Source organism: Rhagoletis zephyria, unplaced genomic scaffold (assembly GCF_001687245.7).
Source record: "Rhagoletis zephyria isolate East Lansing unplaced genomic scaffold, Rhagoletis_zephyria_1.1 Rzeph_scaffold_05823, whole genome shotgun sequence".
NCBI lineage: Eukaryota > Metazoa > Arthropoda > Insecta > Diptera > Tephritidae > Rhagoletis > Rhagoletis zephyria.
This window is the reverse complement of record NW_016162906.1, coordinates 13,864-38,835: the sequence shown is the minus strand read 5'-3', so window position 1 is coordinate 38,835 and position 24,972 is coordinate 13,864. Positions and strand designations below refer to the sequence as shown.

Here is a 24,972-nt window from a genome sequence, read left to right as displayed (position 1 = left end):
ATATAGTGCCAATGCTCCTATTAATAGAACTCTAACTGAGTTTAACGTCTTCGCAAATTCTTTAGACCAAACTTATCAGTTTCTAAATTTGCTCTTAAAGCTCAGTTAAGTGATTATTTTATCAGTCATTAGTATAGTTTATGATCTCAACTTATATGTAAGCGTTTTTTATTTCATTATGAGTGTGGCGAACTGCCAAAATGTCTGTTTCATGTGAATAATTGTCTTGAATAATGTAATTATACTAGTAATACTCTCCAACATGTGTAGTCTGTAAGAATATTTTTGTTCATTGACTTCAGTAAATAAATAAATAAATAAATAAATAAAAGAAACGGGTAGACTTTAAGCCCGGCCGATTAGAAGAGTAGATTTCAACTCATTGAAAAAATGGAGTAATTATAATTCGAAGTCTGTACGCTGGTCTCTTTACAAAGGAAAACGTGTTTGAGTCGTGCGAAATATGGTTGCCAGATGTTGTTGCTAATTTTAAGACTTGGAAATCATCAGATAATTTAAGAGTTATTATAATTTGACTAAATTTTCATGCAATTAAAAGCATTTGATATAAAAAAATATTTTATTTCTTTTTGAGTGTGACTGCGAGTTTATTGTTTAAGTTTTAAAAGTCGTCCAGCATTAAACGAATCTCCTTCTCTTTCTAGTAAAACCTCGCTTAGTTCGCTGATCTTTTAACGAAGATGGGTTTATATAAAAGTGTATCGATTTTATGATTTCAAGCCTTATCGTCTTGAAAGAAATTCTGCAGTAGCATCAAATTAAATCCAATCCATACAAAGTCCACGAAGCATAGAAGAAATTCAAAATGGGGGAGAACGTACAGTGTCCAGTATGCACGCTATTTCTGCATGCTGGCATGAATCTTTCCGATCATTTAGAGACGCATCCTAAGGAACAAGTAATTAAGGCTCTGGTGCAGATGACAATTTCGGGTAGTGGAGGCACTATTGCGGGAACTGCGCTTGCGGCATCCTTAAGTGGGGGTGGTGAATCTAAAGCAGATCCGGACGAAAAACCGAAGACGGAAACCATTGTTGCGGATGCAAATGCAACCAGCAATGCGACACCGAGCAAGCTATCACCCTTTATATCTGCCGGGCCGACTCAGAACAACAGTCTGAACTTCACAGCTGCGTTTAGTGCAATATCAGCAATAACTAAACCATCGACATCATCCGCAGCCGCCTCCACTGCAACAGCGACCGTCGGGCCACCAGTTGATACCGCTGCAATCACAAAGGGCACTGGTGTGAAAGATATTGTGGATGACAAGACCGAATGTGTTAATAATGGCAAAGAGAAAGTTAAGGTTTCACCCACAACTGTGGCGCCACTTAGCGCTGTCGGGCAAATTCTTCCCGGCAATTTTGAGGAATTCTCCGCCAATAGATATGGTAAAACACAGCAAAAACAAATATCACCAAGTCAATTAGAACAACAACAGCAAAAGCGTCAGCAAAATGAAAATCAACATGATATAGATAGCGTGAGTGCAAGTCGCGCAAATGCCCCACAACGCACTGCATTAGCTCCACCTCCTCCAACAGTGGTACCACTGCCCCTAGTGGTTGGCCAAATACCGAACAAACTGCTACATCCATCACATTCAGCCACACTATTTGCAAGTAATGTCACTACTCATCGTCAGGTTCAAATGCATCCGATTCAGCAGTCACATCCACATGTTCAAAATCAGTTTCAACAACAGCAGCAAAGTCATAATCTGCAGCAACAGAATCTTAAATTATATTATTCTACAGCTTTGCCGACTCCACCGCCTACCCTCCAGGTACGTTTGATCCTGACACAAGAAACTTGACTCTATTTTTCCTCAAGACCAAATGTTATATTGACTTGAACCGATGTTTTCTGTAATAACCTTTCATTTAACTTACAGCTTTTCCCCTTCCATGCCACAACGCAAATACAGCACCAAAAACCACCGCCCGCGTATGGCACAGCGATAAGCCAAATTCGATCTCAACATAACCAAAACAAGAATAAGCATCCAACAGGTGATAAGAATCAAGTGCACCATCATCACCAGCAACAGCCACAGCCACAGCAATTGCATCAACAATTGCAGCAGCTTCCACAACAAATTCAACAGCCGACAATGCATCCGGCGCCATTACAAGCAAGAGCTCTAACAACGCTTCAATTACACCACCGTAACCAACAACAGACACTTGCTAATATACCAACTTTAAACATAAAACCTTCGATTCTACCGAAACCAACCGAACTGCTACCACCGCCTCCACCACCAACACGCACATCTAACAATTTGCAGCAGCTACATCAACACTTGCCACATTCGATGTCAACTTTCGTCCATTCGATGAAAGCGTCGCCAGCTGTGCATCAACGAGGTGCTACAGCTGGTTCTGAGCACAGTGCCATGGCCAGTGTCACTACACTAACTCAGGCGCATTCTTCAAATACGGTCTCCCATGCTACTGCAGGGCCTGCCATTATAGCCATTGCATCAGCTGGTGGCATTAGGCAAGTATCTTCACCCTATAATTCATTGATGACAGCGGCACAATCTCCTTCATCATCAGTGTTGCGTTACGCTGAATCGCCAGTAGCGCACTATTTAGAGCGCGACAATGGTGATTTTATCGTTCAGGAAACACCGAAACACATTGTCGAGTGCGTGGAGAAGGATAATGGTGAGTTTTCGGTGATCGAGCGTATATATCAGTCACCGTTAAGTGTGTTACACATACACGAGGATAACGAAAAAGATGACGAAGGTGGGGATAACGACGAAAGCGATATAAAAGACAACGACAAAAAGAAGGTACAAACAATCCCCGAGCAAACGGAAGGAAGTGAAGTTGAAACAATGGATATTGAATGCCCTGGAAGTCCCACAGAAACCATAAAATCGGGCGAAGAAGACAAATGTGAGCAGTCTGCTTCAGACAGGAGTCCTCAGGTAAATAATGCAGAAACTAGTGTCGACAATAGCACAGCTGAAGGGAATGTAGAGACAAAAGGGTATACTAGCGAAAGGTCATCTGCAAGCCCCAGCAATGGCAGTAACAGTAATGCAAATAGCGATGCAGGCACACCATTACATAGTGCGTCCGTTGATTCTCTCAATACAGAAATAATCAACGATCCCATTGCTGTTTCGAGTTCCAGTTCAAATATTAACACCGAATCCAATGTGGTGCCCATTTCATCATCAAGCTCCAACCAAAGTTCTAATTCTGCCGGAACTTCGCGTAAGCGCAGTTCAAAGAATACTATAACAGTGCTGAGCGACGTGCAGTTAAATTTGGATGAATATCTCGATCTTGTTGGCAATATAATAGCATCTAGTAAAATTACAGCGAAGAGCAGTGCATTATCGGGTGCCATGCCGATACCTTTGCTGAAAGTTGAAAAAGAGGAGCCGATTGATGATGACTATGAAATTAATAATCAACCACCGGATCAGCATAAGTTCGAAGAACTTAAGGATGGATATTTTAACGAAGAAAACCAGATAAATGAGTTTCCCGAATCAACTGTAATCGAACCACCTACAACCGCCAACAAAAATGAGACTGAAAAAATAGTTGAAAATAATTCTAGTAGCAATAAAGTTAGAATAAATGACAGTGACAATGATACAAAGGCTGCCAGTTCCACAATGCCACAGATGCAAAGTGCGAATACAAGTGCTCTAACATCCACGTCGGCTACAGGACCATCAACAGCAACGTGCTCCAGTCATGTAACCAGTGTTATACGCATGGCAACAACTAGTCAGCAACAACAGCCGCAAAAAGAAGTACCGCAATCAGCTGTGGACTTTTCGGCGGTAATAGAAAAAAAATCTCAAAAATTGTATGCAGAACTAGCTACTTCTTCAAACAAAACGCAAGTTACATCAATAATAATTCAGGATTTGTCGCGGCAACATTTTATACAATTACAAGAGGAGCAACAGGCGCATAAAGACGAACATCAGCAACAGCAGCAATTAGTTAATGTACAGCCTGAATCAGATTCACAGGCTGAGCTGGACACACAAGCTCCTCTCTTGAGTTCACTGCCAGTGCAGAAAAGAGGCCCAAAGAAGCTGGTTATCAAGCCAAAAGTAACAAAGACTGATGCAAATGCTAACCTCAACCAAAACAACAAAAGCAACATCTCCCAAACCCAAAATATAAATAGTGACTTTAAGGAAGTAAAACTCCAAGTTCTTACAGAAGAAGCACTATGCGAACAACCGACAACCTCATCCAAAGCAAGAATGGAATTGGAGGAGAAGACACTGCAACAACATAAAGAACATCAAATGACACATACAATAGCACACAAATTAATAAAAAGTGAGCCAAACACATCAGTTTACGAAGCGAATATAAACAGGGTCTGCATTAAAGGAAACACGTTGGGCCATAGCATATTGGAGAATCATTTAAACTCCAGTTCTAATAATTGTGAAACCATCATTCAATGTAAGACCGAACAGGAGCCGCAAGCAAGCTCTCTGCAGCTGCTCAAAGAGGAAACAAAAGAGATCACCAATTCCAATGACAATGATGATGCCCGTGTTCTGTTGGATTTTGCAAATTCAAAGAAACGAGAACCCACACATACGAGCGTGGCTAATTTTCTCTCTGCCACTTCAATTTTCTCTAATACTTCGAATACTATGAATGAGAAGAAACCGACGACGGGTCTCACTATTACCAATACAAATAGCACCGAGTCACATGCCGCCTTGCGTTGCGAAGACGAATTTATAGCCCATGACGATGTGCAAGAGATCGTAGTTTCATCATCATATTCACAATCACAATCGGCTTCAGATGTACCTACCACTGCAACCAATAGCACGACCACATCTAATGCTAAGGATTTAATTACTGTTCAACAACAACAACAGCAGCAACAACAACAACATCAACACCAGCAACAGCAGCATCAACTCAATCACAACTTCACCGATTATCCATTTAGCTTTCTATATGGCAACGGTGGTGGTGTAGCTGCTGGTGTACAGCAGACGGATGCAAAAGGAGGTAATTTCTCAGCCATATATCAACAGGCGACACAGGACGCTACCACAGCTGCAACACTTGCATCCGGCAGCAACACCGTGCACACAGATGAATCCACCAGTTCAACTCATCAGCAACAAGCACATACTAATCGCTTTGGGAGCGTGCGTGGCGGTAGTGGCGATATAGGAAATAATGCTTCACACTGGTATCATCATGCAATGGCCACGGCAAATGCTGATTTCGAAACAGCTTTGGGGGTCGATTGCAATGCCGCCGTAGATGGTGGTGACGTAGGCAAATACTTGGATCTGGATACTTGTAAGCGAGAAATTGTAGTTGGCATGCCTGGCGCACCATCTTCGACCTCGTCCTCTTTCGCTGCTGCCACAGAGAGCAGCTTGGCTGGTGGTTGCACTACAGATGCATTGAATATACGTACTGATGAAAAGATGCCGGCAAAAGGTGAGATTTCTGGACAGGAAAGCAATTGCGACATCGAGAACTCTTGGAGTCAGCCGGTAAGTAAACTACATATATGGGAAATATTTAAAATTACACCAAAAGACAATTCTCTTTATGCGCCAATTATCCACCGAAATAAGAAACATTTACCTTTACTAGTTTCAAAGTGTTAACCAAAGGATCATTAAAGGCGAGGTATTAATTGTAACTCCCTTGCCCCCGGTAGTGAAGGCACTTGAGGCCTTACTACATGTTACTGTTTAACTACTACAAGATGAAGCGTCCTTAGCCACAGGAGGGAGTTTCTATGATCTTCTACTCTGACGATNAAAGTGTTAACCAAAGGATCATTAAAGGCGAGGTATTAATTGTAACTCCCCTGCCCCCGGTAGTGAAGGCACTTGAGGCCTTACTACATGTTACTGTTTAACTACTACAAGATGAAGCTTCCTTAGCCACAGGAGGGAGTTTCTATGATCTTCTACTCTGACGATTTCTCCATATTGGCGTCCGATTCTCCATATTGGCATTGCTAAACTTTGTTTGAACGTAATCGACTATTTCGCCGATATTTCTCGCTTCTTTACTGCAAGAAGCTACACCCTCTCCCCTATCAAATTGCGGCCAGCCTTTTTACTACCTGGCCAAGAATAAGAATAAAATTGTATGTGTTACTTTTGACAGCTTGGAAATGTCAATAAAGTACAAAGCCGCAAAGGGCTCCTCGCTCGTCAGCAGCACTTGGGTNATTGTATGTGTTACTTTTGACAGCTTGGAAATGTCAATAAAGTACAAAGCTGCAGAGGGCCTCCTTCCATTTTCAATTAACTTTTTTTAGTTTTTAGATTATTCTAACTTTTCGTGTGTTTCNACCTGGCCAAGAATAAGAATAAAATTGTATGTGTTACTTTTGACAGCTTGGAAATGTCAATAAAGTACAAAGCCGCAAAGGGCTCCTCGCTCGTCAGCAGCACTTGGGTCCTCCTTCCATTTTCAATTCACTTTTTTTAGTTTTTAGATTATTCTCACTTTTCGTGTGTTCTTTAATTTCCGTTAATTTAAATTCAGTTGAGTTTGACATTTTTCAAGATTTTGCCAGCAAAAATTCTTCTGACTAAAGGTAGGACCGCTCTGCAGGGGCATNCATTTTTCAAGATTTTGCCAGCAAAAATTCTTCTGACTAAAGGTAGGACCCGCTCTGCAGGGACACTGCAGGGGCAATACGCGACACGGCGCGACACTTTTTGGTGTACCGCACTGAGACTGCAGTTAAACAAAACGATGTTGGCAACACACAATTTCCAATTGGATGGTTTTAAATTATGCTGCGCCAGTTTGGTGACCGGATACTAGTACGACACTGTTTTCTGATGTCAGCTGAGCACCGTCTACCCAGCGATTCCTTAAAACTCTCCCATTTAAGAAGCTCAATCTAATACTGGGCAAGCGATTCCTGCTCGGTTGTAACCGCATCAGAATTAACTCTTATCAATCCAGACTCGACTCCGATAGACCCGCAAAAAATGCTGGTGTATTGCTGCAAAACTGTGTTAAAATATCAAATTGAGCATCTGAAAGCGCGTTATAATTATTAGCAAATATATTTACTAATTGTATATTTAATTAGCATTTAGGTAATAGACAATATCAATAACAATTATAGATGTATGGTGAACTTTCTGCGCGATTTTTCAAAACCACCTTTCCCGGGATATTTCAACATGAAAATGGTTGGAATCACGATGAGTACTTTACCGTACAGGATTTGAGCGCTTCAGCTGCTGCAACAGGAAATGCCACCTCTTCGAACCGTTCAGGCAAAAGGTCTACATTAATTCTCTCATATTCACTTAATTTAATTTTAAACTAAAACTCTAAATTATTTTATTCAAATTAGCTTTGATTTTCGTCTCCCTCTGGAAGCATCTACCTCAGCGGCAGCAAATGGTAATAATAACTTCCAACTTTTCGCGCGGCATGCTGATGCTTTACCCTCCACTTCATCAACTAATAAAAAGAAACGTAAACGCGATAGTAATGCCAGGGCTGACAAAACGGGACTCTCACGCATGCAGCCAACCGCTACAATAACATCACAACAGTTATTGTTACACCAACAGCAGCAGCAACAACAGCAACTGCAGGCACATGATCAGTTGCAACACTTACAGCATAGTGATAATATTGCAACGTCTACAGCACTTATGATGGGTGGGACTACGGCCTCCGATGGTACAGCTGCTGCCAACGCTACTACTTCGTTGAGTGCAGATCAGAGACGACAACGCAAGAAAGTATATCAGTGCACACATTGCACAGCCGAGTTCCCCAAGCTTAAGGATCGTAATTCCCATATGATAACACAACATAATTATGTGCGTCAAAATCGACGACTGATTTGTGTCCAACGTCCGGCTACGATAGCGCCAACAGGTGCGGCTGTTCCTTCTTCATCCGACACAATTGCTGGTGGTGTCGACAATGTTGTTGTTGTAAATATGGCAGATGGTTACAATAGTACGGTTGTTCGTTCAGATAGCATGGAATTCCTGGAGGATTCCAAACAAGACATTGTCAAAATTGAAGTGGACAATGTATACCAACCATTAACTTCTGCTAACGCACCTGTGGTGACGGCTGCATCCACATCTGGCAGTGGTGAGGGCATCGATTCTAAGCCAGAACTTTTGGACAAAAAGCCAAGCTTAGCACTGTTGCCAGCAAGCAGTTCAAATGCAAACGATGAAGGTGATGGCGTCGGAGACGCAGTTGACACAAAACCCGCACTGCAACCGCTGGCGATGACTACACCAGCCGCAAAATTGGCTGCGCTCTACCGTATGCTGGTATCCTATAACATTTCAACATTGAAAGACAGTCATAACCTTAGTGAGTTGGAGCAGAAAGTGATTGAGCAATCGATATTTTTCTGTTACGTGTGCCGTCGTAATTTCACGTCGGTCAAATTATATGATGCTCATCTGAGTGAACATCCCGCCGAATGTTTCACTTGTGGAAAAACGTTTCAGCGTTGGAAGAATTTCTCACTACATTTGAAACGCCATTTGGGCTGGAAAGAGTTCGGTTGCAATGTGTGTGACAAAAAGTTTGTGGTGCGTAGCGCGTTGGTGGAACATATGCGTATGCATACTGGACACACGCCACTCAAGTGTAAAGTATGCGGTAAGTGCATTGCATGTGTTTTTATCAGAGATCGCAAATAACAGTTAACTTGAAAACAGATCTATTGAGCTTGTCAGGCGCAGCAATATATCCAACTTTTCCACGCAAATCGCTGTCAAATTGAGAAAGAGAAAAATTATTATTTGGCTGTGTGAACAGCCAGAAAGATATTTCTGTCACATTTCGGAAATCGGTCTTTTTTTTAGATTTGGGCTTAGAGGGTTATTTTCCATCTGATGTATATGGTAATACCGCTGAGTGCTAGAACCACGTGCAAAATTTGTATCATGCTTATTATTTTCATTTCTTGGTTTCTCTCTTTAAGTGTTGTTATATTAATTTAAAATGTGTATTGCGGCCTAACAAGTAACCGCGTTATTCCTCTAAATTATTTTTAGTTATGTCAGCATATTTAATTCAGATTATATTTAAATGGCCGGGAAATAAGTCCTCATACCGCCAGGTTATTCCCCAATTAGATAGTTTTAAAATCATTCGTAATATTTTTAGGTTGAAAGTTCCAAAAATAGTAAGTAAAATTTATTTCTTTCAAATATTTCTTATTTCATTTCTTGGATATATGTTAATACATTTTGTATATTACAGTTAATTTGCTCATACGAACAGTTTCAACGGTACGTTTTAACATTTTCATTTAAATGTAATATTAATTTCCTTTATGTCAACGTCTATTACAATACGAATGTAATTATCATTATATCATATTATCTTCACTTGGTTTGAAACTTTATATTTAATGAAACGACTTGATTTTTGTGTATATGTCAGTCAGCACGACCATAACAGTCGAGGAACCATTTTGAACAGAAATCAGTTTCAGAAATAAAACTTGCAAGATGTGACTGCAATTGAGAGAGCGCAAAACGATTTCGAAAATATATTTCACTTGCTCGTGCTGCACTATCAATCTGCAATTCGCTTTTTGGAAACAAGAAACGGTTTTTCACTGGGCGATATTCGGTCGTCTGTAGTTTATAACACCGTGTAAGTTAGAGAAAATAAAAATAAGTTCAGGGTTTTACGAAAACTTTAATTCTTGAGACTAAAAAAGAATTGTACCACTTTCACAGCTACTATACTTTTCTCATAGTAGAATATGATTCACGTATGAAATTTCAAAATTTTACTCTTGTTATTTAGTTATAGACATTGATAATAAAATGAAATTCTTCGTGATTTTCCTTTTTACGACTTTTCGAGATGTTGTGATGACTTTTCGGGACTGATCAAGGTTTTTCATTGTTTAATTTTTTGGGCATTTCCAGATTGTCGTGTTTTTTTTTTGGGGGGATTTTACGATTTGATTTTCGAGATTTCCTTGAGATTTTTCGAGATTCTTCGTATTTGAATTTTATTTTTCGCTATCTTTGCTATTTTTTTTAAACTTTTCGATATCTTTTATTTATATTTTGGAGTCTTTTGACATTTTTATGTGCTTTTACGGTGTTCGTCGTGTTTAATTTTCGGAAACTTTAGGGTGTTTTCGGGATTATTCAAGTTTAATTTTTGGAACCTTCGTAATTTTTGGGGCTTTTTTAGGACATTTCGAAATTCTTCGTACATTTAAATCTTTCTTCGTATGAATGCTTAATAAATACAAAAAAGCTTACCGGTCATTCTTCGTTGAAAAATATTGGTCGAATTTCGCGAGTTATTTTTACGCCAAAGAAAAGCAAAAAAAAAAAAACAGTTTTCTCAACTAACTCTAAATTTGATTATAAAGCTTGATTATACAGCTCACTAAAAAAATAACTGTTGTTTGATATCTCTAGTTTTCATATAAGTAAATATGTAATCGAGCTAATTGTCAAACATTTTTGCATTTCCCTTTGTTCAGGCAAGTACTTTAAGCGCTACTCGAATTTAACGCAACATCGTAAACGTCATGGCAAGCAGATCATAAGGAAAAAGGAATATGTGTGTCATTGTGGGGAAGTGTTGCCTTCGAAGGCGCGATTCCTTTGGCATAAGGAAACACACGACGCTAAACCGAAATGTTGCCCATACTGTTGTGATCGTTTCGTGCATGCGAACTCCTTGCGCCGCCACATTCGCTTAGCACACTCTGATAAATTTGACTATACTGAACCGATGGAGTGTCCTTTATGCAAACAAACATTTGCAAAGTCTTCCATCAAGGCTCACATGGCCACACATTCGATGGACACACAACATGACTGCCCAATTTGCAGCAAATCGTTTTCCACCAAATGGAATTTGAAAATTCATTCTTGGGTACATGCCAATCGCACCGCGAAACCATTCAAATGCGAGCACTGCCCCAAGGCGTTTGTACGCGAGGTGGATTTCAAGAATCACATGAACGCACACAAACAAATTAAACCGTACACATGTGAATATTGTGGCTGCAAGTTCATACGGAAATACAACTATATGCGGCATCGACGTGAGCATCACGGCAACAAGAAGTTCACCTGTGACCTGTGCAAAAAGTCCTTCCATCGGCATTATTATCTCATCGAACATCGACGCATACATACCGGCGAACGGCCATTTCAATGCACCATATGCGGAAAAAGTTCCACAACGAAAACCAATCACAACAAACATTTGAAAATACATCACTCGCGTGATCCCTTCACCGTTGAAGCGTAAGCGAATGTATGCAAATCGTATTAGATCAATCATGATTTTAGGGTTAAAGAAGAGCTACATTTGGAATGCATCCAAATAATAGCACTTAATAAGCGATGAGTAAGCGCGTCGTTTAGAGGCCAGCAGCGAGCAATTGGCGAATCATAAAAGAATTTTTTTCTCTTAATCTATTCGTATATGTGTGTGTAATTTAAATGAGTATTATAAACATTACTGAATTACTGAATAACGAATTAATGCGGTAAGTAGTTGTTAAGGCTAAAATTTATGTGCTGAAACTAGTTGGCAAAGTGTTGAAGCAATGCATAAATATGAATGTGTATGCCATTTTCAGATGGAACTCGTTTTAGATAAGTATCATTACGTCATTGCGTGCAAACCTTTCAATTGGAAATTGCATATGTACTAATACTAAATGTTGGCAAGAATTGATGTACATACATATTACTAATTTACTAAAGTTTTCATATATTATTGATTTATCTAGAAATTTGAAGTTGACATTTTTAAACCAGCCTTTGCTTCTGGCTCATAACTTATTGAGAAAAATTTCGGCTCTTAAAAATTTGTTTATTCGGTTGGCTAGGGAAATAGGTTTTCAAAACTAATAGGCACTTATATTTTATAAAATATATATTCTGCATTCAGTATGGGATCTTGTTAGTTGTAAGTTGACTTCATGTGATTTTGTTTTTATGCAACCTAAAATGCAAAATTGTGTTTTTAAAACTCTTGAAATTCGCCACTGTTAATACTTATTGTTGCTGCAGTTCGAAACATTTTGATAGCAATTATTATAGTTATTCTCAATTGAAAAAAGCTTTTGCTGTTTTTTCCACCCATAAATTCTACCTAAGTATTACATTTTATTTTGTAAGCCTTTATCAAGCTCATGAAATACAAAAACGCTTTGGTATATAATAGCTTTTATGCAATTTATCGGCTAGTTTTATTTTTATAATTATTTTTTAAAAATATTAGTTTCCATCCGAAAATGGTTTTTGAAATAACAAATGTATTTCATAGAATAAAGTAGATATTTGCAAATCAATTGTCATACGCATGGGATTACTCAATCAAAAATCTAAATAATATAGGAATTATTAGAGTGTTAATGAAAAATTTGAAATTTGCTCGTTCCAAAGTATTTTCATTTTCATAGTTAAAAACATTGAATGAATCCGAATAATACAACGTTTTATAAAAGAAAATTGTAGTTCAACTCTTGAGAAATTTCAAGAAATTTCTTATAGCATGTATGTAAATTTTTCTTTAGTTTTAAGTCAATCCAGAGGGCCAATTCTTGTTCTGTGAAAACGTTAAGTGGCAGCATTTTTCATCACTTCACACAAACTTACGGTTCGGGGTTTCAAATGAAAATTAATTTATTTAAACAATTTTTTTTTTTACTGTGAACAGTTTTTACACAAAGGTTTGTGGCTATGAAAATCATATGTTGGGCATTTTGCTCCAAATCATAATCTTTTGATAAAGGATAGCATTATCTTTTACTGACATAAGTTTACAAAATAATTACTTTCTAGATGCTTATTTAAAAGCTTTTGATGTTTGAGAATCGCTTAAAATCATAAAATGGAATGATAACGTAAAAAACTGAAATTTTCACGGAATTTGAATTTTTAATTTTCAGTTCACCACTTCTTAGAACGAGAATTGGCTTCTAGGAAAGAAAAAAGTTGAAAAAATATATATTTGTCCAGATTATGCGTTAAGCTGGACAAGTTACATAGTTNATGTGACGAGAATAAAAATGAATTTGAAATATGTTGTGCTAAAACTTCAAGAACAGATCGATCCTTTGCTGGTAGGACGTTATACTATTATTTTGAGTTAATTATGCCGGAATCGCACTCAGCACTTCTTTTATATTGTGTAAAATAATACATAACGAATTCTTGTAAATTTTGCTTCATAAGAAGAAATTTTGTATTTTGTACCACTTTACTAATTTTCACATTGTTTAACCACTACAGCCATCACTCTTTGATCAAAGTTAGGAACCAAGTAACGTTTGATAATAGTTTTATGCTGTGAATTAAATTCTTAGATTATACATACTCTCTATATATTTTGGATATTATTTATTTTGATACAGTCCGTAAAACTTAATGGAACACTTAAAGCAATTTTCTGAGTTTTGAATTTGTGGAGGTATGCCATTCTTCCAGCAAACTCGCGATATATTTCTCAAAGCAATTTTGCAATTTACGGCTGGTTTTCACTATGTCAAAGTGAAAATACATTCTCAAATGGCTGCCTGTATTTTTCGAACATACTATTATTGGTAAGGGCATGGATGAAGAGAAGGGCGTTGTCTAAAAATAAGTCGATAAAGTTTGTCGTTAAAATATGAAATATGTAGTGAAACCCAGCCTTTACTTTCTTTCCGCATACATTACTTTCGTTTCCTTTGCTTAAAAAAAAAAAATAAAATATCGGGCAATCACTTTAAAATCGGCCACTAACATTTACATGTTTACACCTCAATCAACTTCCAGTCGGCTTAGTCGCTCGCATTATCAAGCTGTTAGAGTTTATTTTAGTTCGTAGAAAAAAAAATAAATTGTAATTAAATTTTATTGGATTATGTGTCATTACGTAAAGTTATTGAATTTAATTAGTCTCTTTTTGATTCTTAATGCTTCTGACAGCGCAGGAGTATGATTCATTTCGGAAGGAATTTCCATCGTCCCTTGTTTTCGAGGGAACAAAAAATGACACTGAAGATTACACAACGCCGAAACCAGGTTTGTCTCCGAATCAAAATTAACAAGGGATGACGGAAATTCGTTCCAAAATACATCGAAATGAACATGATAATTATAATAATTATAAATTTTTGAATCTAATATAATACAATTATATTTTTCAATTAGTTTACGCTCATTTGTTCTCTGTTGTCGCCGTAAAGTGATGACATAATGTTTAAGTTTACTTTTAAAAAAGATTAAATTGTGTAACAATAAAATAAAAATAAAAGGTCGACTATCAATTCCCTCCTCTCCATGAATTCATTACTTCACTGGCTTCAAGTGCAATATGGAAATGATAATTACGACAACAAAAAACTTACAAAAATCATTACTAAAAAAAAAAAAAATCAAGCTTAAATATATTAAACATCGCAAAAACGAAAAGAAAACAACATTATTTGTAAACAAGTTTTTAAGCACTAATTAATTTCTTATGTACGTCTTATATTACAATTAGTAAATTTTATTAATTTAGTCAAATTTTATTGCTAATTTTGTGGTTTTGCATCATTTTCGTACTAAGTATGTACGTATATGCATTGTGCATATCTTTTGCCTTAGTTTGAGTAGCAATGCTATATTATAATAATTTCTATTTGAAAGCATTAAAATGGTTGCGATTTTGAACCAATCTGTTTAAAATTTACATATACAGACAACAAAAACTTAGCATAAAACATTAAAACAAAAATATTAAAAAAATGTTTTTGTATAAGATAATTTCCACTAAATTGCAGTGAATATACACAAAAACATTTATACACACCTAAATACATGCAAACATACAAATATTAGCGTACGACTACTACAAATTACAACGTTTAAAATTGGAATTAAATGTGTGTTTGAAATAAAAGGAAAACGAAATAATATCTGTAATTGCTAAAGCCACAAAAAAAAAAAATAAAAAAAAAAACAAAAAAACAAAATAAATAAGAAAAATAATGAAATAAAAACAAATTCATATGGAGAAACTTTAGTTTAATTGTTAGTCTTAAGTAATTCAACAAAACTGAAACAAATAATTGATATATGCTAATTACAATTATAACTATTAAACTAAATATTACAAATACAATTTACAAATTAATAAATAGATTACCACGTAATCGTCATGCAAGTGAGAAGTAATCTAAACTACGTCTAAAAATACAATTGTTTTTATGATTTAGGGAGGGTGGGACGTGTCGGTTGGGCTGAATTATAAACGACAACAGCAACTGAAAACTATGTACTACACCCAGGGCCAAAATAATATATACACCTTATTTTGATCACTTTTGGTTATTTTCTATTATCTACAATTTCATAGTATTTGGTGATAGATAGGTACTTTTCATAATATAAATTTTCATGTTAGAGACGTTGCTAAACGCTAAAAAGCTTCTTCTTCTTCTTCTTGGCTAAACATATAGCTCTTTTGCATGAATAACGCCAGATATAAAAAAAGGTCTTATTCTACTAAGGGATGCTTAAATGTCATAATGCTAATATCCTTCGTAGTATAAATATCGAATTTGACGTCATTAAAATCGTTACGCTTCCCTATATACGTTTTCCAACGTTCATAGTAAATTGGAAATATGTTCGAGATGGGTTAAAAAAAAAAAATGGAAACCATAGTAACAAGAGAGATAGTGAAATCCAGCTCGTTCTTCAAGGGAATATAAGACAATTACACTCTCTCATTAAAATTTCAATTCGATAATGGGCTAGATTTCGAATTTATAACGAAGGGAGGAAAGCACATTGGATAACGAGGGTTCCGTTTTGCTGGCCCAGTTCTCGTCTCGAGTTGCCCATTCGTTATAGAAACTGAGACTCGGAAAAAATTTTAGTTTTCCAATCATTTTCGAATTGTTAAGCAAGCTCAATGTTTATTCACTATCTCTCAAAAAATGTTTGTTTTCCCATAAATCAAAATTAACCAGGGATGACGGAAAGGTTACTTTCGATAACGTTTGAGAATTCGAGCGTGGCAGGGAGTAGCTGGAAGATGCTTCCAGGTCAGAGCGTCCGAAACAGCCGTTACCAAAGTTTTTGTCATTCTGAAGGAATTCTGTTCATCGACTGTCTTGATTAAAAAAACTACAATAAACGGAGACTGTTATGCCACATTGTTGATATTAGTGCGTCAGATGATTATCGAGAAACGGAGACAGGCCAAGGGAGTCCCAGTTTTGTAAGACAATGCACCCGAGCCCGCCGACCACCCAGCATACAGTCCATACCTGGACGCCAGTGATTACTTCCTGTTCTCCAATTTGAAGAAAAATCTTGGAGTATGAAGTTTTTCGAGTGAATGAGAAATAAAGGTGGGAGTAAGAAAGCAAAAACGGCGATTTTTCACTAGGTCAAAAGAAAGGACTAAATAGAAAAATAAAATGTTTACGCATTTCATCATTCCATCTTGCGTAGAATAGTGCTCTCGAAAAACCCAAAGCCTTCTTAGCCTTGTTCGATATCGTCCATGTTTCTGCGCCATTTAATAGAGTTATTCTTCGCTTGATGTCCCGACTGATATTATTTTTAAGGTTCCAAAAATCCTGGGATTCTTGGCAAATAATCCCGGGATTTTCGGGATTTGTAATTTGCACTGATGGCAATAATAGAAACTCCTTTTCTTGACCAGCATTGGCTATATTTCTTTTTTTTTTATTTAATAACTAATATTTGTTTATAAATGTCTAGTTCACTATACGTACAACACAGCGCGATAGTAAATTTTAAACCCAAATATCAATATATTCGCGAAACGATGGGCCAGATATGGCGAAATTGCGTTCTTAGTTTTTCACTCTGACGTTAGTAATTCAAAACTGATTTAAAAAATTATACAGAAATGTGCTTAGAGAAGACGTATGGGCATACAATTAATGAGGAAATCCTGTAGAATTTTACATACTCAAGTTTCTAGTGCAGAAGGGCTGGTAAATATTGAAAATATCACTTTAAAATTTTATCCTTGAAATTTCGCAGTATTTGGTAAAAAAAATATATGTTAAGGACTTATATAAACTCGATTACATCCTCTAATTTCGTCCTTCTAACTTTACCCGCTTAAAAAATTACCTACTCGTCCTTGTCAATTTAATGAGCCCAATTCTTAATACTCCCGGGGAGTTTGTTTTCCGGGAATTTGTTTCTCTTGAGACAGAAATCCTCCAATAATTAACTCTCAGGGAGTAGCATATTCCCCGAAAATTTGGGAGGATCAAATTCGACCTTCGAAAAAGCTGTTTGACATGTTTTTCACAGCTCAACTCCTCCATTTAAAATAAAAAATCCTCAAGGAATTTTTATTCATGATAGGAGGAAAGAGAAAAGAGCGAAAACTCCGAGGGAGTTTCTGTTCAGAATCGGACTGAATATCAAAAAATTGTTACGAATTGTTACTAGTACTTGCATGTTTTTTACTGGAAATGCATTCAATAAACGAAAAAAAATTGCAAGGTAGAGCGAACTCGGGGCTTAACAACCCGAGAGAGCTGGAAATTCTTGCAAGTAAAAATTTTGCCAGCAAGAATTTACAGGAGTCAAAAAGTAAGGTTATGCTTCAAATTCAAATGTAAACAAAGTTTTTTAGAGGATGATTTGGTTAAATATAGTTTATGAAATGAAAATATAGACGAACAATTTAAGTCTAATATATAGGGGAGCTATTCTCAATTAAAAAGAAAATTGCGCGCCCAACCTTAACCGTCAGAAAGTGTCAAAATGACGTAAGTTGCAAGTTCATACCAGTTTTGCGTTCAATGAATTTTTATGATAATTTTCTCTTGCTCTCAATTTTACTTTCTATTTCTCTTTTACGCTCTCGCTGCAAGTACTCACTGGAAACGTTATTGCATGGACCTAATGTGGTCTGAATACGCTAGCTGCATTTTGATCTTACTGTGTCACGATTGAGAGAATACAAAGGTTGCGCCGATCTCGGACCGCTATTCCTCTCTTAACGAATTTGACAGAATCGTTGTTTGCATGACGTCACACTTGTGCAACTTGTTTACGTTTTCCTTGCAACATTTTTTCTTCTTCTTCCATTCTTGCTCACGTTTTGGCATTTCTCTCTCGCAATTGCACCAGTGTGACGTCACACAAAAGTTATTCTCAAAAATCCTCTCTGATCGGCGCAATCTTGTATTCTATCATTCTTGGTATTGTGTAGTATATGGTGCCGCTGCGATTCAGATGGGCAGCTCGTAGGAGGGTTGTGTTAGAATGTGCCGTAGAAAAGGTACAGAAGGGAAGTTGAAATTACTTACCATAGGTACGGTGACCATTCGTACTGATTTTAGCGGGACATTACCGATTTTGAGAAAATTGTAAAAATCGGGACGTATAAGTTAACCGATTTCTGTAAGCAAAGGTGGTACCTCAGAGGTGGTCCCATACATTCAAAGTATATGTACAAAGAATTCGGTATCAAAAGAAAGAATTTCAGAAATCTTTGATTTCAACCCTCCACCGGTACTGTTGATTTTTACTCCCTCAGCCACCATCTAAAACAATTAGTTTATAAAGTAGAACAATTTTTTTAAATTACAAAAACTTGGATTTATGCTTTTTTGGGAAGACAAATATACGGTATATGAATATTTTTTGCGCAGCGAAGCGGGTATTTGCTAGTATGTACATAGAATGTACATAATTGCCGATATATTTATTAGAATGCCTTCAGAGAAGGGATAGAAGGTGTAAATCTCAAATTGTGTCATAATTTAGATGAAGAGTGCACCTAAAAGCAGGCAAATGCAAATAAAGAACTAATACATACATATCTTTATGCTACCCCTATGGAGAAAATCTCTTGAAATCAAATTTGTTTAAATTAATCTTAATTAAATTGAAAATTTGAAAACATGTTTACATACCTCGTTCTGTAGCTGATTGTGCAGAGGTGCTTGTTGTTATTGGTTACATTCTAGATAGCCCCAAAATGTTAATACAAATTTTTGTCTTGTATTACCAAACTATGAAAAAGCATCTGTGAAGTGCAGAAGGAAAGCGTACATGAAAGAAAACACCGCACAATAAATATCTATTTAAAGTAAACTAGCCACCCGCTGCATTCCTTTTTCGAAAGTTCCGAACTAGTTCTAAATTCGACAGATGATATAGAAAAGATGGAATCAGCAGCAACTTTTCACTCTTAGCTAGCTAGTATATGTAGCTTTAACAAGTAAAATAAAATAGTTTTTTAAGCACCACATTTCGGTGCTTTTGAACTGGTGAGGATCTAGTTACTATCGGACTGGTTCGTTTTTGGCGATAAAGATCTAGTATGGAATTAGAAATTTGGTTCACTAGTTCGGCGTTTCCCTGCAGGGGCATACATATATGTATGGATATGCACACGTGTTCACGGATGTAGCCCAGTAAACAATTGGAGCTGCGCACAACCACTCAGAAGGACCCAGGTTCGGTTTTTGGGTCGACCAACACTCATAAAAGAGTTTTTCTTATAGCGGGCGCCTCTCATCCGGAAATGCCAGACCACAAAGTACTATATTGACACTTTTTGTGATTCTGAGGCGATATAAAACTGAAGCTCGACTAAACGCTTGGCAAAAATGAAAGAATCAACGATTGTTTTTTATTCTTTTTTAGTTGTTTTTTTTTTTTTTTGTTATTTTATAGCCTTTAAAGCAATTACATCTAACAATTTCATTGAGCTTGAGGCCGCTTTTATATGAAAATGTGTAGAAAAACAAAAATAATTTACATATGTATAGGTAGAAGTTATAGCTGATATTTCAGAGATCACCACTACTCCCCCTCAGACTTCTTCACTGGGATTCAGTAAGCAGTCTCCAGTCACGAGGCGAAAATGCTCGCCATTAAGGAGCATAACACAATGCTATGCAAGCAGTTTCTGGTTGGGAGCCACAGACGTGGTCACCCAAATAGACAACTGGTTGCAGAAGAGCCCTCGCCCAGGCTCGTCGGGAGGCATCTCTACGAACTGACGGACGAAGTACAGGGCTTCATTAAGCAGCTTCTGGTCCCGTCTGCATATCGACAGGCCCTGAACGGCATTCACAGGGAGTCTGTCTCGAGTTATGTAGACTCCAGACCTGTGAATGCCGTTCTAGGCACACAATCACCGGACATCGACGAGACGGGGCTTCATCTGCCTCGGGAGACTAGAACTACAATAGCCCAACTTCGCTCTGGCTACTGCAGCAGGTTAAACTCATACCTGAGCAGAGTAGACGCAGATGTGCCAAATGAGTGTCCGGCATGCGGGGAGATACCCCACGACTCGAAACATCTCTTCGTATGCTCGGAAAATACGACAACCCTAACGCCTTTGTCCCTGTGGACCGACTCCATTGAGGATGCACGCTTCCTGGGGCTACGTTAGTGGAGCTTGACGACAGCGACTGAGATATTAAGCGATCTAGGCGGGGTTGTTGTAGCCGCTACAACAACAACAAGAGCAAACCGTATATACATACATGCAGATGAAGCAGACTATGCGAAGTCGATTTCTATTTGACGAACTATTTAACTGGACACGGGTGCTTCAAAGCATACTTTCACTGATTCAAACACGAACCGGAACCCATATGCGACTACTGCAGAGGAGCTATAGTTTGTAGTTGTTTTTGCACACCATTTTCATACAAAAACGGCCACAATTTCAATAAAATTGTTCAGTATTCATTTTAAGTTTTTTTTTTAAATTAAATATATTGGTGGTACTGAAATCTACACTTAACTATTGTGGCTCTGAAGAGCAAGAACATTTGCAGAGCTCTGCTAGAATTTAGAAGAATCTACCCATGCCGAATTGAGGGTTTGGACAAGGCACTTTCTTTTGTGCGACTTGGCAGGCAATGGCAGAGCTCCGAGAAAAGGGTGTAAGCGCCAAATATTAATTTTTATTTACATATTTAAGTGCAATATACACAATATTTATACATACATATGGGGTATTCCATGAGCAAGTCCACCTTTGTGTGCAATTATAAAGTTATTCTTAACGTAATTTCGAAGAAAAAAACAAGTTTTATTATTTATTACACACTACATACACTTGCTGATTTGACTATGTAGTTTTGTGTATTTTTCTTTTGTCTATTTAAAGTTCATTATTTTTATTTTATTAAAAATTTATACAAAAATTATAAAAATTCAACAAACTTCATCAATTACACCCAAAAATTTCAAACTTTTTATTCAGCTCAGCCGGTACGTTGCGGCTCCAGAGGCTTTGTTGTATTTAAGCCGCCTTATTTCTATTCTAACCTTGTTTCGGTCGATTACAAGAACGAGAGTATCGTCCCTACACAGCGTCCCTCCCATATCTCAACTATACTCTGGACATCTGCTATCAGATTTCCATATTGTACAATGCTAATTTGGTCAGCCGAAACGGCAAACTAATTCATAGCATAAAAATCCTTTTACTTCAATTTCTATACCACGTAGGTATCCTTATACCTCTTTTAGTGCCAATGTACATACATATGCACACAACTATGCATACATGTATGACCTAAAGTAGAGTATTGAATACCGAAGAATTAAATGCTATGGCTTCTAAAGATTTGAAACAGTGCGCGTGGCCAAATACAAGACTTAGCCGTTAATACACATATCCGTAAGCACCAATGCTAATTTAGGTATGTAAATATATATGTACGTATTATGGTCTTATACACATGTCCATACACTTCTCGGCATTTGAATAGCGCACCCTTTAAATGCTTAGTATTTACAGTTTCCCCAAGACCATGTAAATCCGATTTTCAAATTTTATATAAATTAAAAAAGTCAACAAAGGGTTGCGCTATCTTAAGGACCAGCAGAGAATGATGTAATAATACTTTTAGAAAAATTTCGCAGTATGCAGTTTTGTAGCCCATGCAATTTGAGCATGATAAAGTGCAATTTTCAAGCGGCTCTAAAATACTGCCGATTTTTACCAATTTTTATTGTTGACAGTGTCATGGTTTTTCATCCATACAAAGTATGCCCGAAAAAATTTTTATATGGAAGAAAATCCGCAGCACCGTCAACGAAAAAAAAAAATTATTAAAAATCAACGCTAATTTACAGGCACTTGAAACTTGCACTTTATTGTGCTAAAATTGAATAGGTTACAAAACTGCATATCTGACATTTTTCTAAAAATATTAATAACTTATTCAGTGCAGGTCAATAGGATAACGCACCCCCTTGTTGACATTTTCTTAAATTTGTATAAAATTCTTAAATCGGATTAACATTTTTTGTTATAAAATATGCTACATTTTTATGAAAAAATAATGAATAATAAAAAAACAAAAGGAAAACTGCACATACTGACGATCAAAAGGGCGCGCTATTCAAATGACTAGCAGTGTACATTGTAGTACTTTAAATAAATATGTTTCTTTGCAAGAATTTGTTTGCTAAAAGCTATTTAACCCAGTACCGTTGCCTGAATTTACAAAAGCTTAACCTTCATTCTTAGGGCTTCCTGCAGCAGCAAGGATTCTCAATATACCAATAGCTGTCGTACTCTAATCTTTTCTAATTTGGCACTGTCTACGCTATGAATGCAAGTGGATATGTGTGTGTGGGTACGTTTGCAATAAACGGAACTTCCAAAAAAGGGGTTGCAATCAAGTGATGCATAAATGAGTGGCGGAAAGTAAGTGGAGCTGAGTGTTTGTCGTAAAAATTTTGCACAAAGCAAAGCACACACATTTATACAAACATAGATATTTAAGGCATTCAAAGGGAATAGGCTAGCATTTGAAAATAACACAGTAAAGTATGTAAAATTGGGCAAATTTTCTTTACAAACTTTGTTTTAAAATATTTAAAGTATCGACACTCTGAGTAATTCGATTAAGGCAATTTTATACCACAACAATTTGAATTGAAGTTTTTTCATAGAAATACATTATTTAATGTAAGTTAAGTTTCAGTGAAAATGCGCTATGAGAATATGTCCCTTACTGTTATGAATCGATTCAAATTTTAATCGTAAAGTGGCATTTTTAGTAAATACTCAGGCAGAATAAAATTGAGGATTTCCGACTTATTTTTTGTTTGTTCTACAGTGAGATGACTGTGCCGTCGATTTGGTGATTGCGTTCACAATGATTTGCCAAGAAAGTAAAAACGTGCTGAAAAATGAATGAATAAAGTGTCAGACAGAAGATGCATGGAGTTAGGCGTCTACTATCCGAAATAACAAAATGAAAGGAGACGTCTGCTAACGTGTAAGCAATGGACTCATAGGAAAACTTTCTAATAAATAACTGATGAGACCAAAGGCATTAGAAAGCAAAGTAAATAGAAAATTAAGAAATTTCATTTGTTGGGGATTCTGGCAGTTTTAGATGAGCCAAAAGAGAAGAAGAAAAAAATTACATAGAAGATGGCAAACAGCCGAAGCCACTCAGCCATTTTTCAATAAAATTAAATTAAAATAAAAAAAAAGGGATGACGAAAACTTGTTCTGAAATACACCAAAGAAGAAACCAAATTTTCTCTTGGAATTTTAAAATCTGTAAGGAATTCGTTTTACTCGTTTTTTAAATCCTATTAGCCGGTTTACAGCAGGTAGAATTTAAATGCATTAATGGGTTGATATTTAAACTTATTCTGCTAGCAGAGTTACTGAAAGCAATCTGGTTTGGACTATGTCATACCGATAGCCGATTTAGCTGCGCATGTAGGCGACTAAAGACATATACTGATCGAAATCAATCGATATACCGCCTTTTAATCCCATTTGTCAATTTGTTTTCACTAATTTGACGCCAAATACCATTTAATTTGTCATAGTGAAAACAAGTCGTTAATAAAAGTATACCGGAATGACACGTAAAGATTTTCGTTGATAGATGGATAACACTAGTAATCCCATTGCTCTCAATTCATTTAGGTGTAACTCGGCTGCTGACCTTTTTGATAGCATGAGCCCTGACCAGGCCTATCTACACCAGCACCCAGTTATAGAGTTTACCCCTTTAACCATTGACGAATTGGTCAATTAAAAAAAATAAAATAAAAATTGACCTACTCTTTTCTTTTTAGATGCTCGGACCAGAAATCGCACCTTGGAGTGGTAGTACGACCCTCTAACCACTCGGCTACAGCGGCCGTGAGTAATTTATTTTGTTCAAGTTGCTCTCAAACTAAGAATGTATGGCTATATTAAGTGGATGGAACTGTAGATCGCTTGGACGATTGCTGACTGGTACAGCATTATTGAAATATGCAAACAGATTGTTATTGCTGTAGTTACGAGAAAAAAAATGTTTACATAAGTATACAAAGTCGAAACTGTTGTTAAAGTAATGAACGTTTCAAGAAGGTGTATTATTTTCTGACCTTTTAACATGATAAGTGAGTTAGCTGAAGACAAACAATAGTTCATTTCCACCAGGCCGTAACTGCAGTTTATGCCTCTTTGAAAAAGCATATTACACTTTGAAGTTGGTAGTTGTTCAGGGAAAAAGCTAAGATGAAAAAATAAACCTAGTTGATCACCGCTTGTTAAAACTATTGTATTCCACTGCAGTTAAGCTTGCTGTGGAAATGGGGTATAAGTTTAGCGAGATACGTGTTAACAATAAATATTTAAACACTTATGTACTAAAGCAAAAAAAGTTCGGAAAAGCGCCAGAGAAAAAGGGAATACACTCAATTAAAATGGCCAACTTATGAAAACGTGTCAAAAAAACAGAGATGGCTGACTGCCTCTATTAAAGCATTCATATCTTTCCTAGCTAACAATTCTCACCGGGATTATATGCTCATGGCGGTAAAGCATAAAACATTCCGCATTTTGTATGTTTTTTTGCTGGTTATGCGCTGCAGTTGACGTCCGTCGACGCCATCAACATCAATGTTCTTGCTATTGTTAAGTCTCTGCCGCT

At 36.9% G+C, this 24,972-nt stretch overlaps 1 protein-coding gene across 1 annotated transcript; it reads left to right on the top strand.

Annotated features, from left to right (window-relative positions):
* The first annotated feature begins 559 nt into the window (after positions 1-559).
* LOC108372510 (uncharacterized) lies at positions 560-14,433 on the top strand. Its single transcript, XM_017628227.1, has 5 exons — positions 560-1,810; positions 1,919-5,548; positions 7,156-7,316; positions 7,390-8,675; positions 10,534-14,433. Exons 1-5 carry the CDS (start codon positions 827-829, stop codon positions 11,310-11,312), a joined length of 6,840 nt encoding a protein of 2,279 aa, XP_017483716.1. The 5' UTR covers positions 560-826; the 3' UTR covers positions 11,313-14,433.
* The last annotated feature ends 10,539 nt before the right edge of the window (positions 14,434-24,972 follow it).

Coding starts and splice junctions, on each gene's coding strand:
- LOC108372510 (XM_017628227.1), top strand. CDS start 827: ATGGGGGAGAACGTACAGTGTCCAGTATGCACGCTATTTCTGCATGCT. Junction 1,811..1,918: donor CTCCACCGCCTACCCTCCAG/GTACGTTTGATC, acceptor TTTAACTTACAG/CTTTTCCCCTTCCATGCCAC. Junction 5,549..7,155: donor AGAACTCTTGGAGTCAGCCG/GTAAGTAAACTA, acceptor TAACAATTATAG/ATGTATGGTGAACTTTCTGC.